Genomic DNA, 22,217 nt, shown 5'->3' with positions numbered 1-22,217 from the left:
TGTCTGTGGTTCACTCATGGTTTGCATTGTGCTCTTGCAATTTCTTACTGCTCAATTTCACGTCGGCAGGCTATGACATGTTCCTTGTGGCATATTGCTTTCATGCCTCCTGTCAGGTAAAGTGGTGCATTACTTGTTTCTTGTGGCGTGGAGAAACATTTCCATCACCGTGAAGTTCTGCAGCCGAGATGCCATCACTCCCTTCGCTCTGATTGGCTGACAGTTGACAATTAAATTCCAGCTGTTTCACTCCCTCCGCTCTCCGTGTTAACTGCGACTGACAAGGCGCTCGGCCAACGAGAGCGCAGCTTCCACTCCGGCCGCGGAATCATTGGTGGAAACTCGCTGTTGAGGGCGGGCTCTTAGAAGTTAGGACCCCTCCATCCAGCTGTGTGCGGGCTTTGCTGATGGACGAAACCGACCGATTGCAGTCTGAGGGAGACACGAGTGCGAGTGAGAGCGCGCCGGAAAGGAGAAGATGAGCCTTCCTTGACGTTTTTTTGAATCAAATCTGTGAACACGACACGATGTGCAGCGGTGTCTTCGTGGATGAGGTGTGGGATCTCCGCTGAAAACCGCCTGTGGATGCAATAAAAGTGCTGGATATTTGTTTCTGACGCGGAGAAGCGACGGGGGAACCGAACTGATGATTTTTTATTTTCCGCGCCTGTTCTCTGGAGACGAGATGGGTTGCTAAGTAAGTTTTTTTTGCTCTTCGGAGGACGCAGAGACGCACTTTTATCTCCGGTGTGCGTCAGTTTCAAGTGTGGATGAGGCCCCAGGAGAGGGGAGAGCACCAGAGACCGGGGTCTGGCCGCGTCGTGTGAGAGCCAACCGCGCAGCAGCACCTGGGAACTATAGCCTGCGGTCCGCCAGGCGCACCAAACACCCAGGACTCTCCGCATTGGCAAACTCTTGGTTTTTTTCTCCGTTAGTTTCTCCCTGAAAACCGTAGTCGATGCATTGGCCATTACAACTCCTGATCATGCGATGAGTGAATACGCTGTGGGCACAACTCCAGAGTCTATTACAGGTAATTGAGAGATGTTCCAGCAACACACTTACTGTACATCCAAAATACTGAAGCATTCTTGCGTGCTAAATATATTGTAATGGAGTGGCATTGTGGTTTGACGCGCGTCTTTCAAGGATTTATCAATGATGTTACAATGTTCCTTTTAGCAGATGGTGATAAACGTCATTGGTTAAATGACGGGGGTCTTTCGAATATTCTGTGTGGGACGTTCTGGGAATCTAAACATCTACACGCTTCGCCCACAGGAGTGGAATGATGGCAGAGGATGCGGAAAACCTCTCCGGGACCCCTGACCCAAGGGGTTCGGAGGGCCGCTCCTCGCTGCCTCGGAGTTTCATCCGCCTCAATGACCTGTCCGCGGTCGTAAGCGGAGGTGGAGAGCGCAGCGAAGTACTGGTGGAGCCTGCGTCCCCAGCGCCGGACCGGATCTCTACTGCCGGAGAGGATGCGTCGGTGAGCGGAGAGGAGAGTGTCCCTTACCCTGACCTGGCCCCTGTGGTCTTCTTCTACCTGAAGCAAACCACACGCCCCCGGAATTGGTGTCTAAAGATGGTCCGCAATCCATATCCTTTTTTACTGATGCATAGGATTCCAGTCATGCGTAATTACGCACGGGTCCAATTGTGGCAGGTAAGATGAAATAGAGTTGGCTGTGTTGCTTCTCCGGATGATCTGATGGCAAGTAATGCGAAGCATAACGATCGTTCATGTGACTTTGGGGTTGGGATTCGGTCTTTTTTTGTATGGTATTTGGATCACCAAAACAATGTGGCAAGACATTTTTTTTATATAATGCGGAACCCTAATAACTCAGTGAATTTGTGTGGCTGGATCATAAAAAGCATGAAATAAGGGCAACAAATAAGACAAAATTATTAAAAATTATAGTCTTTCTTTTAAGTTATTTGAAAATAATTAGCAAAGTAACGCAAATAAATAATATCTGTATACATGCACTCACACAAAGGGTGAAAAACAGAGCTCCAATATGAACATTTTAATATTAAATGATGAATTATGAGGTTTTCTGGATGAGCTTGCGTGAGAATTGAACCACACGGAACCATATATGAATCTGTTAATGTTTGGCTGAATGACTTGCATTGTGCGTCTTATGGTTTGATCGTGGCAACAGTGGTTCAGACTGCACCATCTGAGCAGGAGGATGCTCTTCTCCTTTGCCCAAATCCTGTATGTCCGCGCAGCCCACCTGTTTTGCCTGCCTCTCGGCCAGGCTGCTGTGTGCTTCTTATCAATTATTCATAGAAACTGTGGCTGATGAAAATCAATCGACCTCACATGACTGCATCAACACGGCATGTGTGGGTGAAGGTCTGTGTGTGTCATAATTAGTTTATTGACGCACACCTAGCCTGGCTGTTTATTGAGCCCCCACCATTTTAATGCTTGAACCGCAGTGGTTAGGGTGTAGTCCATTCAAGTCACAGACCCTTATTGAGTTATTCTTGCCATCGAAGTGTGTTATTGATTCATTTTGCTAAGACCGGGACTGATTCAGGTCTCTGGAGAGCCACCAAGCATGAGGAAGAGAGTGAAAGGAGGCACTGGAGACTTTCCTTTCCAGCTGTCAGCCTTTCTCCCTCATCGCGTGGGCAACTCTCCCTAGGTGTGTCTGTTGTTTCAGTTTATCGTGGTTCAGATCTAAGAGGTTGGAGCAGGTGTTACGATGGTGGCACTTTTACTTTGTTATGTCTCAGCCTGAGTTCCGTGTCTTCAAATGTCAAATCTTCAGAGGAGACACATGGTTGCATCGGAAGAAGATCCTTATTACTGGTGACCAAGTGAGGAGTGCTCAAGCATTTTAGGTTGGGGCAACCTCCCACAGGGATGATCACGTAAGAGCCGTATATTCCCATCTGGCCCCCGAAGCATAGCTGGATCTGTGAGTTAAATGGGAAGATATTGCAACCAGTATCATCTCTTCAGGGAGAGCCTTTGGTAAAATCTGTTCAGTTGTTTGTCATGTTAGCATTCGCATGGAATCGCATTACATCTTCCATGTTCTTGAATCTCAGTCCAAACACCGAAATTCATGCAGAAATGAAGACCAGGGTCTAGCTTATTATTATTATCATGGATTGTGTGTTTATATCAGAAAACCATTCAAGATAAATGAAAATAACTTGTGAAAAAAGTTAACTCCTGCACATATAGTTTTTGCTTTGCAAAGGGTCAAGGCTCTTCCCTGTTTATAACATAACTAAATACCTTTAGTTGCAAAAAACAAAGCATTTTCTAATGGCAGAACACACACTTGTTAGGAACTCGCAAGCGATGCAGACCAGTAATTGGGATGTGCTGCAGGGATGCTCTGATGTGTGTCCAGTTGATATCAGTCGACATCAAATCTCTTTCATATGACTGGGATACATTCAGCAAGTTTCAAATTCATCTTGTTTGGTGAAACTCCAGGGGGGCATTGACTATTAATGTATTGTGAAATGGACGGCAGGGGATGAGCTGCTTATGGTTATGTATGCAACTAACTGATGAAAAGTTTAGAGCGATGAAAGTCAGCTGGATAGTACTTTGATTTGGATGAGATGATTCCACACTGCGGGTCAAAATCTTAAACATATTAAAGTTTTGGACTGAACAAGCATTTGACAGAGACTATGAGTCTAGAAAGAATGTAATATTGTTATTGGTTTTATTTTTTATTTTATTTTATTGGTCTGGATACTGACAACATTACCCTTTACTACTGACTTAGTCTCGTAACACAAAAGATACATGCCCTTCTCAATTTTCTTCAGAGTCCCATCTCTCCATGTGAATTTTATGTTTTTGGAAGTGTCATTGTGACTGTTGCATGCAATTGTTGCATGCCTTTCACCGGCCACATAAAAGGACTTGCACAGATGGATTTGGCTCCCAGGCTTGCGTTTGACACATATGAGTCAAATAGCGCTGCCAATAAATACAGGTGTACTTTTGGTATGCAGTTTATGTCTTGACATTTTTCAGTTGAAGACGCAACGCCTCAGTCTTTTTGCATCGATCTGTCATCAAGTAGCATCGACCAGAACTGAAGCATCAAACAGGATGCAGTTAAAAGATGTAATGCTTCAGTCATCTCAACATTATGCTTCTCTGCTGCTGTGATCTGTTTAGTTCAGGTTGTTAGTGAGGGATTTGACCGCCTCTGTTGATATTGATGACTGCGGGAAAGACTTGCCCGTTATCGTGTAATGTTATGGGTACATGTATGTGTGTTCAGTCAACCTCAAGGCTTTTAGTGTTGCATTTATGTTTGCTGTCTTCTCATTTGCCCTTTAGTGTGTACCAGCTCCTACTTAGGAAAAGGTCATTGATTCGGTAATGCAGATCAATCTTGCGTATATGTGAGCGTGCGTGCGCTCATGCAGGTTGGATGTATCTTTTGCATTATTTTTAACTGTTCCTCTGTTGATTCGTGCCCTCCTCTGCTGCTGCCTCTCCACACCTCTCGGTTTTCGAGGATTTTTACTCCTGCAGCAGTCTCTCTTACTCCTGCTATAAATACATTCAGCTACCAACTCTGCCTCAGCTCTGATGCTGCCTCCTCTTGTCAGAGCAACAGTGCAGGAAAACCTAACTGATCGCTGGGCCAAGGATGTATTCTAAAAACTCATGACCTCAGTGAGCCCCCGGTCTCAGGTGGCACGCGGCCATTCTCAACAGTCTGAAGTAATTAGGACCCCTGGATACTTGTTGAGGCATTTAGGCAGAGACCCCATGAGGTGTACGCAGTGATTTCTTTCCAAACACATTGCTTGTGTGAAATTCCTCCTGCTAATGATTCCTACAGAACTCGTGCATGATCGAGAGCTTTTGTTGCTGAGGCTGTGTAACACACACACATGCAGTACACACTTCCACAGGACTCCTGTTGGTTTCCTCACTGTGTCGGGGAGTTGTATCTGGTGCCAAGACAAAGGAGGAGGGGATTTCGGGAAGGCATCCAGTCCTCTCTATCCTTTGCTGACACTGATCTAAGCAGAGAATTACACGACCCAGGACAGTGAGGGAGGACACCTGAGCCATTTAGGTGTTTGTCATCCTGCAGCCGCATTGGAAACACAACATAACAGCTTGCACTCAAACGGAGGGGGGATTGTTGAGGAGGTTTGCTACTGGTTTGCTCTGTTTCATGTGCAGCCTAATTCTGGCCAACATCAACCAGATAATGAAGGTTGATGTGACTTAATAAATCAGTGCAACTGTTCTTTTCCATTGCAACTTCTGTGTTTCATTTTTTTCTGACCCATTCTTTCCTTCCCCAACCAAATTAAAAGACGTGTTTTGGCTGAACAGTCTGTGTGAGGGCCCTTGCCATATTCGGCGGCCTCCAAAACCAGTAGGAGGAAAAGAAAAGTTGCAGAACAGGAGGGAAAAGTGTAAAATTATATATGAACAGGCTGGGTTGTGGAAGCGACAGGGATTTCAGAGAGCATTTCTAAGAGGTGAAAAAGTAGGGCTCTACCCACCAACAGCTTTCATATTTTCTCTCTTGGCTTCTCAACCTCGCTCTACCACTGACTCCTTGGAGAATTTTGACATTTTCAACGACTTTGAAAGTTCCATCACAATCACTCATGCTGTTAGATCTTTGGTCAAAGGTGTGCGATCTGACGTTTGCAGATTTTCTACTTTCTTCCTTCAGTTCTCTGTATGGACGTTAACAGCAAACTCATGCCCTGAAAGCTTTAGTTTGATAAAGAATTCATTCAGAGAACAACCGTAAGCTTGAGTGTGTTTCAACACATTTCGTCTGCGATTTATTGCTCAGCCTATGATGTGACTTGAATGAGCGTCGCATGTGACAAGCATTTCAGACAGGGAGGATTTCTCTGTGAGCACACGACACATATCTCTTATTTATAACGCACACACACGTTCACATTAAAGTTTAACCTGAAATAAAACGTATGCTCAACTGGGATTTTTAAAAGTTTGTTTACATGCACATGCTAATCCTGGCAGTCGAGCTGCCACATTAATCTTAATGGCCCAGCTGTCGCCATGAGAAACAAGGATTGGCTTCAGTGACTCTTGATCCTGGCTAACTGGGAAAGTGGTTGTGGAGTAGGCAACACATTTTGACCTCCGTTCCAATGTGATGCAGAGAATATCACGTTTCCCAAATTTGTATTATGTTTCTCGATGTACAGCAAAGTCATGGCCACATAAGGCACTATGTTTATCAAGAGATCTCAGAAGTGGTGTTGTACTCAAGACCGTGTCGCGACACTGTAGAGACCACAGCATACAGAGACTAACCCAGACAAATAGAAACATTTATTGAAGATGCAAGAAATAAATACATGTGTTTATATGACTAGTCGACTCATGCGTCTCTATTCTTTGTCAGTCTCTGTCTCTGTTTGCTCTGGCCTCACCAATGTGTCTGCATGCAACACAGGTGGGCAATTTCTACATCAACATTGGAGGCAAAACTCCACTTGATGATAGTCAATATGCCACGCCTTGTTCTTCGCCCTAGTGCATCCGTTTTTATCATCCTTCAGCGAACATGTTCACTGTCTCTCCTGTCCAAGTGTCCAAACCGTCTGGCCTACCTAACTTTGTAGGTCAGACGTCTGTCCCTCCGATGTACCATTTCTAATTTCATTCTTCTGAGTCACTTAAAATGAAAACCTCACCATGATCATCTCTGCCACGTCTAACTCTGATTCTTCTTGTCAGTTTCCAGACATCACTTTTCTATAAAGCATACCTCAGACTCGAGCAGCTACTCATCCATCACAGATCGCAGACCCCCTCACAGCTCCTCCTGTGCCACCCAGCCTGCACTCTACTCTTCACCTACCTTGATCTCAGTCCACTATTCTGGGATGACTGAGCCCAAATACTCTATCTAAATTCAATCTTCTTAAAGTAAGAATCAAGCTTTGACTGACGCTGAGGTCACTTTCTATTTCACCATGTACTATATGCTAGCAGCGGTGCCGTTTTAGTGGATTGCTCACACATCAGCTTGTGAACTGAAGAGGCATTGTAGATGACAAATAGCTTAGTAATCATCTGACTGTATATGTTTTCCACCATGTCACAGGGTTGGCCCAGCTTGTCTTCCAATCCCACTTGCTGTGATCATATAGACCCTCATACTTAGTCACCAACTCAGTCAGACTGAAAGTAGTAAATGGCCCTTTTGGACTTGAGTGTTGATCAAAATTCATTCATGAATACCAGTGAAATATTAGTTTGCAATGACACACCCATGATGCATGAAATTATGGGTGATACAACCATGTTTGCTTTTTAACTCCAAAACGTGTAACGGAGATCTGAGCAGAGCCCGAGGTTCCAAAGGGTTAAGGTTTTAGTAAGATGACTCGGTATGAGGTCCGTTCTTAATGAGCGGCTTTGGTTTTGCTGTTGAACTGCAAACTGAACAAGCACAAAGATGTGTTTTTTTTTTTTAGTTTTCAACTAATTCCACAGGTATTTTGTGCAACGCTGCCAACATATGACAGCCTGCCCACCTTCTCAGGGGCAAATGCTGTTACAGGAGAAGCAAGATTTGGCTGATGAAACTAATACCCTTCTAGTAGCCATTAGACTGAGACACTGTCCACAGAATGTGTTGCACGAAATGAAAAGTTAAAGTCAATGTTAGCGCTATATAGTACCCTTGTACACATCTCTGTTCCCACACCTTGTGCTCCTTAGTGTTTTAGAAAGAGAAAGAAAGCTGGATCAGACTTCCGAAATGTCGACAGAGCTATACATGCAATGCATAACCACAGGAGGATAAGCAGCTGTGATATTTTGCTTACAAATGGATCTGAAGTGCTTGTCTACCACCCTCATGTTTGGGTTTCATCCTGTAAATCACAAAAGTCGTGAATAGAATTTCTTATTGTTTTTTGTCTGGACGCTTGGAACATTTTTTTTTTCCTCAGTTGGCATTTAACCCATAAACAGTGAGCAGCAGAATTCCATGAGCGCTGGCAGGCCGCATTTATAAGGATGACAGAGAGGAAAGTATGTAAATACCACAGAGATCAATGAGAGGGAATGCCTGGCATGAAGGTCAAATCAAATTTTATTTATGTAGTGCCAATTTATAACAGAAGCTATCTGTAGAAGCCTAAATGTCGGAGCCACATTCGACTACCGGACAGCTGTTCAACTCTTCACTTAAAATCAGATTGTGTCCCTGTTCGTGTTATTCCATTTTTCTCTCTCATATTTATTGAAAGAAAATGTTTAACTTGAGCAAAGAATGGGGAACAATTTTGTTTATTTATTGTTTTTGCTGACCGAAAGACACTAGTGTGTATATGAGAGCTGGAATGCTTTTTAAAAGGCCCATGTTGTAGTATATAAAACCGACCACTACGGGTGTTTTTGCAGTCTTTGCTGCCACAAAACACTGTATTTTATCGCCCTGTGATACTGTATGTGTTTCTCCAAACATTTGCATTGCACTTTGAACTTTTGGGTTTTGACCAATGAAGGTGGCCAAGGCGTTGAGATTTACTGAATATTTTTGTGAAATACACTTACTGTAATGATCAGATGGGATCTAATCTCCAATTGACAAACTCCTGAAAGTAGGACAATATTAAACACTCGGAGATCAAACTGTCTAGCCAAAGATCGAACAAGGATAAAGGTTAGCAGCTCGAAACTCAAAAAAATCCATCGAGGAAGCAAGTGCAACATAAGTTGTACACATAAGACAACGGACACATAAAAGACTTGTCAAAGAATATGTCTTCAATTGGTGAAGACGAAAAACCTTTTAGACCAGGTGCTGTCAATACTATCAACTTTAACCTTTTGAGACCTACCGTGTTTGTTTAGCAAGCATCTGATTTAACAGCATTCTATATGCACTGTAGAAGTACTTTATGGAGTCATTGGTTAGTGGTTTTCACCAACGGCCAGGCGTCCTGTAGCTACCTCAGGAGTCACTGTAGACTAGAGAGTTCAAAGTTGATTTAAGAGAAAGTTTAACGTTGAAATAACAGCAAAAATAGGGACTTGTCTTTTTGTATGGGGTGAAAAGTAGTTCACAGTATTGTAACTGCTCTGCTGTGTTCATGTGTGGGTGTGTCTGCAGTGCAGGAGCAACCTTCTTATAGCTTTTATATCCTTCTATCTCCCTGCTCGCACTCATGCCTCTCCCATGCACACCTTAGACTCTGGCGGCCTTGTTAACAAATTGCTGTGAGACCTTTAAAAAAGGCCAAGTCTGGTTGTACAAGAAGAGCAGTGGATGTAAGAGATAAAGTATGCATGTTGTATAATGAATTCTTTTTCAGGGGTTCTTCTCAGGAAACGATTGTGTGCAAGTGTGTACTGGCTGTTTTAGGGTTTACTCCTAACTATCAATGATATATACACTTCATGAACAGGGGCAATTCTAGATGTTGGTGGGCAGATATTGTGAAAACTACTGTCAAGCATTTGTACTGAAGATGGGGGGGTTGATTATTTTAGCCATATTTTGGTCATTATGTCGCCTTGTGTGGTCAATGACTGCTCGCGTACCAGATGTTGTGGATAGACATTTCGGGGGTGGTCTATTAAGCTGTTTAGCGCAAAAATACCTCCTTTAGGTTCGAATGAATCCTCTTATTATGGATGTATATTTTGCACCTGAATAATGGAGAAAGAAAAGGACTCACTTGTCGATACCCAGCCTCTTTGGACGATGTAATTCTTAAAGATATAGAAAAGAATTGAAATAGAAATGTCAACAGCGATGCGTGAAGCACCTGCTTTGACTTTGACTTTTTATAACTTCAATGTATTCGATATTTAAATAGGTGTACATTTTAAACTGCACATAATGATACACAAACACACGTCTTTTTATCTAGAGTTAAACATCAAAATATACCCCTTCATGGGAGCTGTCGACCGAGACTTGAGCTTTTGAAAGCGAGAGACTGACATTGTATTGCTTCATCATGGCTGAGCTAAGGTAAGGGCTTTATTATAAGCCAGTCCATCAGTGCAGAGCCAGCAAAAACACTCCTTCCCTGAGGGGGCAATTCATTGGCATTTCTTGGCTTTAAAAATTTCCTCTCTCTCTCTGTCTGTCTATTCAAACATCAGAGAACGATTTGACAAACAGATGGCCTCTTCACATTTATTCCTCCAAATCCTTTGTACGCGAGTGTGATGTATCGATTATTGTGCACTCATTCTTGTTTTGTTTCCGTCTTCTGTCATGGGCTGTTCCGTGAGCAATTTGAAGTAGGACCACGTCCAGGGTTTCCCCACCAGCTTTTTCTCATTAGCGCATTTTGAGGCTGCGGGAATGAGCTCGCCAGACAGTTAATCTTACACTGAAAAATGTCATTATTCTACACGACACAGTTATCTTTGGACTGTCTTTCTGCTGTGTCTGTCTCCTGTCTTGATAATGACGAATCGCTCGACTTGTCTTCCTTATCGCATCATTCGCCTTCCAACACGTTCTTCTCTTGCACCTGGTTGAAGGACTGCTCAGAATCTCCTTATAAGTCTCTTCCTGTACACGACATCTCCGGCTTCCACTTCTTGCTCATGTAATTGCAACTTTGGCCTCTTTCTTCCATTTCTGTTCCCTCTGGCAGGTTGATATGTCGATGAGAAACACAGCAGGGAACGCGAGCGACTACCCTTTTTAGGCTGTGCGTCTAAAAAGGGACACAGGTGGTGTTTGACACACAGCAGACTGACCGCTGGCCTTATCTCAACACTCCAACGCGCGCACACTTCTGAAGGGACAAATATGTAGAGCGTCTAATCCGTCAGACTGCCTTGTCAATAATTCACACATGTAGACATTTCAAGATGATATAGCTTTCCTTGTCGGCTTCTGCTTCTTTTTCCCGTCTGCCAACACTGCTTCCTCCATTTTTCAGTATCTCTATCACGATCGCTCTCGAACCGGGACACTAATCAGGATTTCCATGCTGAAGGACACAGAGAATGTGGTGAAGCAGCACAAAAAAAAAGAAAAAAAAGATGTCTTATATTAGATAAAAAATTAGAAATATAAATATCTTGGAGGGCTCAACATACATTTTTAAAATAAAAAATAAAACATGTTAAATTATTAGAGCACTACAGCTGCCTAAATCAGAGAATTCCTAAATATCACGCGAAGCACGAGTGGAACTCTTGAATGAACATTACTCCATCTTTTCTACTCCCCTTGTTTATGCATGTCTTTTTTAAGGGTTGTCTTTTACTACCCTTGGATTTTATGATCGATTGGACAGGTTTTCTTCCATCCTCTCAATGTTTCGGATGCTTTTCTGTGTTGCATTCAGTCAGGACAGAATCTGGGTTTGTGAATCAGGCTTGTTCTGGCCCAGTTTGGTGGTGGAGTCAGGACTACAGACCTTCGAAGGCAAATGGGCCTCACTGCATTTCGCCATGTTTCCCTTTGTCTCCTTCGGTTTGTTTCATTATTATTATTATTGTTATTATTATGTATGTTTGTTGATGGCTTTCTGTCTGAAGTTTTTTTTTAAATTATCCAACTGTGTATCTATCTGGATAGCAGATTCTCGAATGCATGACTATACACGACAAACATCCTTCATGTGGTTGACATCCTTCATGTGGCTTCAATGTACTCAAACCGACTGCAATGCTTTCTTGATTATGGCCCTTTGCGGATACATATTTGTTCGTGGGGCGGATGTGTTTCAGTCGTCCCCTGGCCTTGCATGTGGATGCATTTACTAGTATTACTGTATTGAACGTAAGGCTGTTGCCGTGCATGCGACTGTGTGTACATGTGTGGACGTTTCACTTACTTTGTCACGCTGTAATTACTCCGCTTCACTTCAGCGCCCTTTTACTGGGATCTGTTTTGCTTAGTGGCAGTGACATGACGGGGCACACTCACACAGTTGTTGCCTCCACTGTGCGCATGGCCCAAATCACTGTGACATTTACAGTTTCGCAGCCATTAGAGCTTAATGTCCCAGGGGTGACCGGATGATAGTGGACGCTACAGGATCGGATCGGAAACCCAGACACTTGGCTTCGCTGCGATACCTGTGCTGAATAGAGACGTTCCTAAAAGTGAAAAGATACACTGTTACACAAGAGCCTGGTGGAACAGGTGCCATCTGTTGGTTTGGCAAAAGAGGAATCACTGAATCACTGAGCAGGGACGACACTTGTTGATCGACGATTACGTTGTTCTCTTGAAACCCGTAATGAGCGAGCGAGCGCGTGGGTTTGGAGCCTAATTGGAAAAACAAACTCGGCAAATTAAGCGTTGACAATTCATTAATTTACACAGCAGTGACAGTGTTTATAGGTTGTTTTGTTCATCACAAATATTATATCTCATTATTTGCTTTTAAAAAATTAAATTATGTGAATTATTATTATTATTATTTTCAGCATGATTGATGTGCACTGCACGCTTTGTCTGTTATCCTGGATACAATATAACTGTATGGATGAGTCCCAACAGCTTTTCAGTAGTGACAAAAGCATCATAAGCAGGAACTTACAGTAGAAGCGCTCACTGCCTCTAAAGGTGAATTTTGTAGCTGCTGTCTACACCTCCCTCCAGGGAGTGATTATCTCAGTGAGAAGACTTGGCAGCACGAGGAACAAACTTTCTCACTCACTTGGACTGCAGTTTGCTGGGTATCACAACTGGCGCTGACTGAGTAGTACACTATGGTCACTTTATTCTTGTTCTGAATTTTATCTACAACTTACGCAAACGTGAGAGTCACCTGTTGTTTTGGTGTGCACGGTTAGGGTTAGCTGGTTAAGGAGGAAAAAAACTTACATGACAATTTTGTAACTGTTATATCATGTGGATTCTTAAATGATACCTTGCCCCTCATTCCCACTTTTTTTGGATCAGTAGCTGCGTGTTGCTGTGTGTAAACTGGCGTCTGTGTCAAGTCCCCCATTTGTGTGTGTGTGTTTGTGCTAACTTGAATAGCTATACTGGTGGGGACCAATTCTTGGAAACACACCTACTGTTGCAGACCTTATGGATTTGTGGGCCTCAATTTGAGGATCAAAACTTCAAAATAACTGGGTCATTATTATTGAATTTAAGTTGGATTTCGGTCCTGGTTAAGGCGAGCCAAAGGGTTATGGAAATGAAATGTCCCCATACAATACGAAAAGCAAATTATGGCACTGAGTGGACCCCACAAAGATGGTGCGACAAACCTGTGTATGAGAATGACTGCTATTGTCAGTCTTTTTATGATGGTTGATTTTTCAGATTGTTTGACATTCAGGTTTGTTCATGTGTGTTCATGTGAATGAGTTTTTTGTGTGTTGTGTCTAATCCTTTGCGTGTTGCTAAGCTTCAGTTACTTTGAATCTTTATGGTCTATTCTCAGTTTCTGTGTCATTTTGAAAACCTTCATGTTGTGCAGGTCTTTCAATTCCTCTGTCAGCCGGGTCTTCATTTTCACTCCCACTATTGCAGTAATATTTGTCTCAGTGTGGTTCTTGCCTATGGCTGGTGGAGGTTCCCTCTTCTTCTCTGCTCCTCCTCATCAGGGATTGGATGATGATCCAGTATCAGTCCATTTCTGGCTCGAAACATGACCAGCAGTGTCTCTTTCTCGACTAGCTTTTTAATATTTTTTAAGACCTGGATGGAGGAGATCAGAAACTGCGGGTATATCAGAAGGTCAACCTGTGTGAAGAAGATTAGAGACAAAGTGAGAAAACTGTAAAAACAAAATCATTTACCATTTTAAAAATTATGATTTTAAATCATAGCCGAGGTATTGGATTGGACTATTGTGAGATATATTATTATTAGAGTGTGCAAGTGTCCTGGTGGCTGCCCTGCAAAATCGCAACAATGTGCGAAGCCCAGAAGCACAGGAGGACCTGTTCAAATTTCCCTCTTCTGCCAATGATTATTTAAACATCCCCACTCAACCGCAAAGAATAATGATTGAATAATGCAGCAAAAAATAATGAAAAAGCCCATGGTTTGAGTCACAAGAAAACGCGTCTATATTTATAACCCCACTAGATACCAAGAAAACAACAGCTCAATATAAATGTAATGTACAACAGCCTCTTCCCACACTCACACAGACAGTGCAAACAGTTCCACTCTCTTCCTCTGTCACATATATTGCCTCCTGCAGCTCCCACACGTTCATAAATGTGACAATAACATTTCTGAGAGAAGGATGCATGTGCGGCGCCCGAGGGTTCAGAGCAGCCCACGTGCGGGGTGAGAATGATGGCAAGATCTGCTTTGCGTCTTGATTAATATTTTCTCTTAGTCATCGAGACAATCCTGTTCCCACAACTGCTCCCTCCCTGTGTGTGTAATTTATGCGCGCGCAGTTGTGTAAGACCTGTTTTTTATTAGTCTTTATATTAGCGACGGATAGCCCTGCATTGCTTGGTATAATATACAAGCATGCAGGGAGGTCCGCCTGCTCTGTTTCATGTGAGTGTTTGTTCGTGTGTTTGTGTGTAAGTTTTGCAGTCATCCCTGGCTGACTGCATACAGTTTGCAGATGTAGACGGAGAGGGAAACCCTGTCTGGTCCCTGGAGACTGCGTGCATGTGTGTGTGCGTGTGGGTGAAGATGGAGGCTCACGTGTTTGCGCAATCTGCAATCCACTTTTAAGTGTGTTTACCTGCAATCTCTATTGTATAATCCCAGACCATTGGCATATGTGCGCTACAGAGCGGACTGTAAGTCTGCGTTCCTTCAATGCAAGTATGTCGCCAGTTGCTGAGAGGATTTTGTAAAGTCTACTTGTTGAAACACACACACACACACACATAGACAATATCTGAGAGGGGAGACTCCATGCTCGTGGTTTTGGTGTCCCTCGTAAACATGCCCAGTTCAGGATTTCCGACAAGATGTGGCTACAAAAGCTGTTCCAGATCCTTCTGCCTTTGTCTCCAGGTCTTGGAAGAAAGCTGGAGAGACGATCAGAGGCGAAGAGGGAAAGCAACAGAGGTCTGCTTTTAATTTAACGTGCTCCCTGGCTGTCCTCCTCTGGGTCCTAACTCCCCTCTGTAATGAGGCGTCCCGCCAAGTGCCTCTTTACGAAAAGCGCAAATTAAATTCATAAATAAGACCGTGGGCCCGTGGCCCACTGGGGAGCTCCGTTATTTCGGTTTTTGTGTCTCTCATATTTTGACACGAAATGTCCTCTGGCAGCTTCTTATCTAGGCTGTAATGCAGATTAACTTTGGTTAAGGACGCGGTTTAGAATTCAGGTTGCCAAGGGAAGTGGAACCCAGATTGGGGAATAACCATTTAAGACGGCCTTGGCGGGATCCTTTTGCACTGTATGGATGGCACATTGCAAGGTGCTTTGGTTCAAGGGGGGCATTATGATGGAAGGTTATATCATACTTTTACTGGCATGAGGGAAAACATCGGAAGAAAAATGCTGGAAATTAAGAAGAGTAATACAACCAAGGTTCATGAATGTGAATAAGGACATGAGGAGGTTAGGCGTGACCAGAAAGGAAGACTGGGAGTGCCAAATGACAAAACACTGTTTCATAGTTTATTCCTTCACCTTCACCTTCACCTTTTTCTGCCGCTTATCCGGGGTCGGGTCGCGGAGGCAGCATTCGGAGCAAGGAAGCCCAAACTTCCCGGTCCGCACAAACCTCCTCCAGCTCCTCCCGGGGGATCCCGAGGCGTTCCCAGGCCAGACCGGAGACATAATCTCTCCAGCGAGTCCTGGGTCTTCCCCGGGGTCTCCTCCCGGTAGGACATGCCCGGAACACCTCCCCAGGGAGGCGTCCAGGGGGCATCCGGATCAGATGCCCGAGCCACCTCAGCTGGTTCCTCTCGATGTGGAGGAGCAGCGGCTCCACCCCGAGCTCCTCCCGGATGACCGAGCTCCTCACCCTATCTCTAAGGGTGCGCCCAGCCACCCTGCGGAGGAAACTCATCTCAGCCGCTTGTATCCGCGATCTCATCCTTTCGGTCACTACCCAAAGCTCGTGACCATAGGTGAGGGTGGGAACGTAGATCGATCGGTAAATCGAGAGCTTCGTCTTGTGACTCAGCTCTCTCTTCACCACGACGGTCCGATACAGCGACCGCATCACTGCCGCCGCTGCACCAACCCGTCTATCAATCTCACGCTCCCTTTTTCCCTCACTCGAGAACAAGACCCCGAGATACTTAAACTCCGCCACTTGAGGCAAGACCTCTCCACCAACCTGGAGAGAGCAAACCACCGTGTTCCGGTCGAGAACCATGGCCTCAGACTTGGAGGTGCTGATCCTCATCCCGGCCGCTTCACACTCGGCTGCAAACCGACCCAGCGCATGCTGAAGGTCCCGGTCCGATGAGGCCAGCAGAACAACATCGTCCGCAAATAGCAGAGATGAAATTCTGTGGTTCCCGAACCGGATCCCCTCCGCCCCCTGGCTACGCCTAGAAATTCTGTCCATAAAAGTGATGAACAGAACCGGTGACAAAGGGCAGCCCTGGCGGAGACCAACATGCACCGGGAACAGGTCTGATTTCCTGCCGGCAATGCGAACCATGCTCCTGCTCCGGTCATACAAGGAGCGGACAGCCCCTAGCAGAGGTTCCCGCACCCCATATTCCCGGAGCACCCCCCACAGGACATCGCGAGGGACACGGTCGAACGCCTTCTCCAAATCCACAAAGCACATGTGGACTGGTTGGGCGAACTCCCATGAACCCTCGAGCACCCGGTGGAGGGTATAGAGCTGGTCCAGTGTTCCACGACCGGGACGAAAACCACACTGTTCCTCCTGGATCTGAGGTTCGACTATTGGCCGAAGTCTCCTCTCTAGTACCCTGGAATAGACTTTTCCAGGGAGGCTGAGGAGTGTGATCCCCCTATAGTTGGAACACACCCTCCGGTCCCCTTTCTTAAACAGGGGGACCACCACCCCGGTCTGCCAATCCAGAGGCACTGTCCTCGACTGCCACGCGATGTTGCAGAGACGTGTCAGCCACGACAGCCCTACAACATCCAAGGATTTCAGATACTCCGGACGGATCTCATCCACTCCCGGGGCCCTACCACCGAGGAGCTTACGAACAACCTCGGTGACTTCGGCCCGGGTGATGAGAGAGCCATCCGAGTCCTCAGTCCCCGCTTCCTGAGTGGAAGACGTGACGACGGGATTGAGGAGACCCTCGAAGTATTCTTTCCACCGCCCGACAACATCACCAGTCGAGGTCAGCAGTCTCCCACCCTCGCTGTAAACAGCACTGGTGAGGCACTGCTTCCCCCTTCTGAGTCGACGGACGGTTTGCCAGAACTTCTTCGAGGCCGACCAATAGTCCTCCTCCATGGCCTCTCCGAACTCCTCCCAGACCCGAGTTTTTGCCTCCAAGACTGCACGGGAAGCGGCACGCCTGGCCTGCCGGTACACGTCAGCTGCCTCAGGAGTCCCACAGGCCATCAAGACCCGATAGGACTCCTTCTTCAGCCTGACGGCATCCCTTACTTTCGGTGTCCACCACCGGGTTCGGGGATTGCCGCCGCGACAGGCACCGGAGACCTTGCGACCACAACTGCGTGCAGCCGCACTGACAATGGAGGAGGAGAACATGGACCACTCAGACTCCATGTCACCTACCTCCCTCGGGATCTGGGAGAAACTCTCCCGAAGGTGGGAGTTAAAGACCCCACTGACAGTGGGTTCCGCCAGGCGTTCCCAGCAGACCCTCACAATACGTTTGGGCCTGCCCGGTCTGACCGGCTTCCTCCCCTGCCAGCGGATCGCACTCACCACCAGGTGGTGATCGGTTGACAGCTCTGCCCCTCTCTTCACCCGAGTGTCCGAGACACGTGGCCGAAGGTCAGATGACACGATCACAAAGTCTATCATAGACCTCCGGCCAAGGGTGTCCTGGTGCCATGAGCACTTATGGACACCCTTGTGCTCAAACATGGTGTTCGTTATGGACAAACTGTGGGTGGCACAGAAGTCCAGTAATAGAACACCGCTCGGGTTCAGATCGGGTAGGCCGTTCTTCCCAATCACGCCCCTCCAGGTCTTGCTGTCATTGCCCACGTGGGCGTTGAAGTCTCCCAGTAGAACAATGGAGTCCCCGGTTGGGGCACTGTCGAGTACCCCTCCCAGTGACTCCAAGAAAGCCGGGTAGTCTACACTGCTGTTCGGCCCGTAAGCCGCAACCGCTGTGAGACACCTGTCCCCAACCCGTAGGCGTAGGGACGCGACCCTCTCGTTCACCGGGGTAAACCCCAACACGAAGCTGCAGAGCTGCGGGGCTATGAGCAAGCCTACGCCAGCCCGCCGCCTCTCCCCGCGGACAACTCCAGAAAAGTAGAGGGTCCAGCCTTTCTCAAGGAGTTGGGTTCCAGAGCCCAGGCTGTGCGTGGAGGAGAGCCCGACTATATCTAGCCGGTACCTCTCAACCTCCTGCACAAGCTCAGGCTCTTTCCCCCCCAGCGAAGTGACATTCCATGTCCCAAGAGCCAGAGAATGTCCACACGAACCAGGTCGTCGGGCCCCCCGGCCTCGACTGCTACCTAGTTCTCTATGCACCCGACCCCTATGACTCCCTCTGTGGGTGGTGGGTCCGCAGGAGGGACGGCCCATGTCATTCGTTCGGGCTTGGCCCGGCCGGGCCCCATGGGCAGAGGCCCGGCCACCAGGTGCTCGCATTCGAGCCCCAACCCCAGGCCTGGCTCCAGGGTGGGGCCCCGGCTGCGCCATGCCGGGCGACGTCACGGTCCTTGATGTTTTTGGTTTTGTCATCGGGGCTTCTGAACTGCTCTTAGTCTGACCCGTCACCTAGGACCTGTTTGCCATGGGAGACCCTACCAGGAGCATAACGCCCCCGACAACATAGCTCCTAGGATCATTCAAGGTACACAAACTCCCCCACCACGATAAGGTTGCAGTTCCAGGGGGAGATATTCCATGGATGTTATTCCTTTTTTTTTGGCATTTGTTCTGCAACTCTTAAATAGGAAGAGCACTCTATAGCACCATGTCTGTCACTGTTTGGATCCTGTATATGAATGAACTCTGATGTATGTATGGGTTCATGAAGCGCTAGAAATAATAGACCATGGCAACAGTATAGATCCTTCCTTTTAAGTCAATGTTTCTCTTGCATTAGCTCTTGCACTCTCTTCGTGAAATGAGCATGGGCTAACACCATGTGTTTTCCATCTAACACGTGCTCTGTAATCCAAGGCGCTTGTCACTGACTCTTTTGTTGTAATGTTTGATCTTGTCATCTTTCGGGGGAAGCTCCTCTCTTGTGTGCAAGTCTCCAACACTTATTTTGGAGGAAAACATATCAGTCAGAGATTTTCTCCTCAGTGGATTTGTGATCACATCAATTGAATAACATATGGTTTGTCTGAGGAAATGAGAAATGTTACGCCATCCTGCCATGAATGACTCTGTGAATAGTGATATAGTTTTATTGAAGGTCTCCTGCTATCAGTTCCTTCTGGGGTGTTGTCTGTCTCACATGGTTTATCTTCTCTATACATATCTGCTTATATCTGTCTTCTGGTACTGGTGTCACTACTGGAGTTATATGAGGAAAATTGCAATCTCGCAGAGAGTTTACGAAAAAAAAATACAAAAAAGTTCGGATGCACTTTGGGGTCACTGGAGGTAAAAGAATGATATCACCATACGACTCCTTTTTCAAGAATGTTGCAATATAAAAAAAAAATTGAATAATGATTGTTTGTGGTGGGAATAGTTTTTAATGTTTTAATGTTTCTGTTTATATGAGAAAGACTGTTTCTCAGGTACTGCCTTTTTGCCAGCATTGGAGGGACTTACATTACTGAACTCAAATTTGCTGTAATTTGCTGGTAGTGTCATATTTTTCTCAAAGTACAAAACCTGCTACATTAATAATTAAAAAAAGAAACTAGTGGATGCTACTGTACGGTCCCTATTGCGACTTTGTAATGGGCTATGCTCCTCCAGCCGTGGTTCTCCCCACTACAGTGGCTTCAGGAGGACTTCAGGCAATTCTCACTACGTGTATTGCATGTAATACAATAGCTGCAGTGCTTGTATGGAACAAGTGTATCTTCCTTCAATTCCTTCAAGTCAAAAAAGCAGAATTATTTTCAACAATACTGGAAGTAACCCTTGGCTCACCCTTGTAACAGTAACAAATGGTTGCTTCTTAAGTGCTTGGTCAACTCTAAGCAACATTGTTATCAGTGAGCATAATTCCGACCCTTTGAAAACTTCAATTACAATGTTTTCTACTTGTACAATAAGTAGGATTAATTCCATTTCATTTGTGGATTCACAGCATTATTTAAAATGCAATCTGCACATTTTTGACTTTTTTTTACAGTGTGTATGCAAACCAAACATTCGGTCCAAATGATATATGTAATATTTAAGTTATTGTTATTCATAAATTGGAAATGACATAGTTGTTTGAAATCCTGCTGGTTTTGTGAACATGAATGCAACAATTTTGTAGCAATCATTTTCAGGATTTCGCTCATTTCCTCACTTTGTGATGCATATATTTGTTCTAAAACCCGTCCAGACGTTGTTCATTTTACCTTCTTAAGGACAATTTACTCGGCGGAGGCGTGGCAGCGTTTAACTACACTGCTGCTCCATCACATCATGCTCCGCAATCATGTTTATCTGTGATTTATCAGACAAATTCAGAGTTTGTTTCAAGTTCCAAGTCTCTCTGTACTTTTTAATCTAAATGACAAGAGAGCAATAGTCACACTTTTGATTTCACATATTATTATTTGTCTAACCTTCACCCTAACAAGCAAGTGCATTTTTTTGTGTGTGACTGGACTTTCCAGACAGAAAACCTCTTTTTTTTTTGCTCAGCTAATTTTAACCCAGACCCTCACCAGACAGGTTGAATCTATCCTGTTTGTCTTTGCATTATTGAAGGCCCCTCGCTCTCTAAAGGAGGGCCTAATTGAACATGTCGCTTCTCATCTCTTGAGAATTAAGGGGCTCTTTTATCCCTGAAGTATCAGCTTTTGTCATCTGATCCATTGTTCCTGTCTTTCACAAGCAGAACAGGATACTTTGACCTCTGTGCTCTAACCTTCTGACCCCACACTCCACGTGTACTTCCACTGTACTCAGACAGATCACCTGTCAGGCCCAGGACGAGTAGGTTGAAATTCTAGTTCATTGTCATTGCACATCTGTCTGTTTGCTTTCCTTTTTGCTTCGTGATGCAGTCGTCTGAATGAATGATAACAATGAAATTAATGTAATTTCTTCCACTGTCGTGTTTATTTCTGTTATTGTAAGTTCCACCACAGCTATCCAGTTGAGGCTGAGACTCGGTACTTACATTCTGACTAAGGAGGACCCGTGCGATAGTGAAAATAACATGTGTTTTCCATTCATTCGAGCACACACATTTCTTTATTTTCAACTTGATAGTCACGACTACACCCCAAGACAACAGTCAAACACTCTTGCGTCTTCGAATTGAAGTGTAGCATTAAATGTATCATGTTGTTGTCTTAATACGGTGATTTAGACTCATTCACAGTGTTGTCATGGTAGAATTTATTTTCAGTGGCTCAATTTTGACTGGATTTTCAGACCTCAGGGAAAAAAAATTAAAAATAAATAAATGAATTGAGGTTACGATGCTCCTTCCATTCCCACTCAAGCTCAAGGAAACTTTGAAATATGCATATTTCAAAGTTTTCAGGCAGACCATGTGCACCGCATTTTAGTTACTTTATCTACCTGTTGAAAGCATATAAATGCTTTTGAAATGAACTTTGTTCCCCAGCCAACATGATCATCTCCCAAAGTCTAATCACTTCAAAACCACTCTAAGGCTGCCTGTCTGGATGTACATTTGTGGTTAAAGAAATGGACTTATAATCTGCAAAACAGCTGGGAAACCGTTGGCAGGAGGAGAGACGAAATGGGCGCCGCTTCCTTCCCCCTTCTGATGTGGTTCTGCGGAGCTCTTGCTCACTTGGATGGTGGAATTTTCTCAGCCTATATATTCTGAAATCCACAAGTCAGCGCCAACACCATTAGAACTTATGCATGGGATATTTCTACATGACAAGGTGCTTCAGTTTGAAGGGTGACAGAGACCTTGTGGTTCCACCATGATAGCCACGAGCCTTAGCCGAAGGCAGCCGGCGACGTCTCGCAGGAGATTAGACTGCTCTGCAGTTCTGCTCTCATGATGACA

At 45.2% G+C, this 22,217-nt stretch overlaps 1 protein-coding gene across 13 annotated transcripts in view; it reads left to right on the top strand.

Moving 5' to 3' along the window:
- Positions 1–371: 371 nt before the first annotated feature.
- The window catches only part of cacna1g (calcium channel, voltage-dependent, T type, alpha 1G subunit), a 183,307-nt gene continuing 161,461 nt past the window's right edge, over positions 372–22,217 (top strand). For 10 of the 13 annotated variants that reach the window (XM_053854164.1, XM_053854157.1, XM_053854163.1 and 7 more), the window contains exons 1-2: positions 373–1,033; positions 1,282–1,599. In XM_053854164.1, coding sequence (XP_053710139.1) covers positions 1,289–1,599 — 311 coding nt within the window. In that variant the 5' untranslated portion in view covers positions 373–1,033; positions 1,282–1,288. Of the gene's footprint in view, positions 1,034–1,281; positions 1,600–22,217 lie in introns of all 13 variants that reach the window. The other 3 variants (XM_053854153.1, XM_053854162.1, XM_053854161.1) reach the window with 2 other exon arrangements.

Source organism: Synchiropus splendidus, chromosome 1, assembly GCF_027744825.2.
Source record: "Synchiropus splendidus isolate RoL2022-P1 chromosome 1, RoL_Sspl_1.0, whole genome shotgun sequence".
Lineage (NCBI taxonomy): Eukaryota > Metazoa > Chordata > Actinopteri > Syngnathiformes > Callionymidae > Synchiropus > Synchiropus splendidus.
This window is presented reverse-complemented; position numbering and strand designations above follow the sequence as displayed.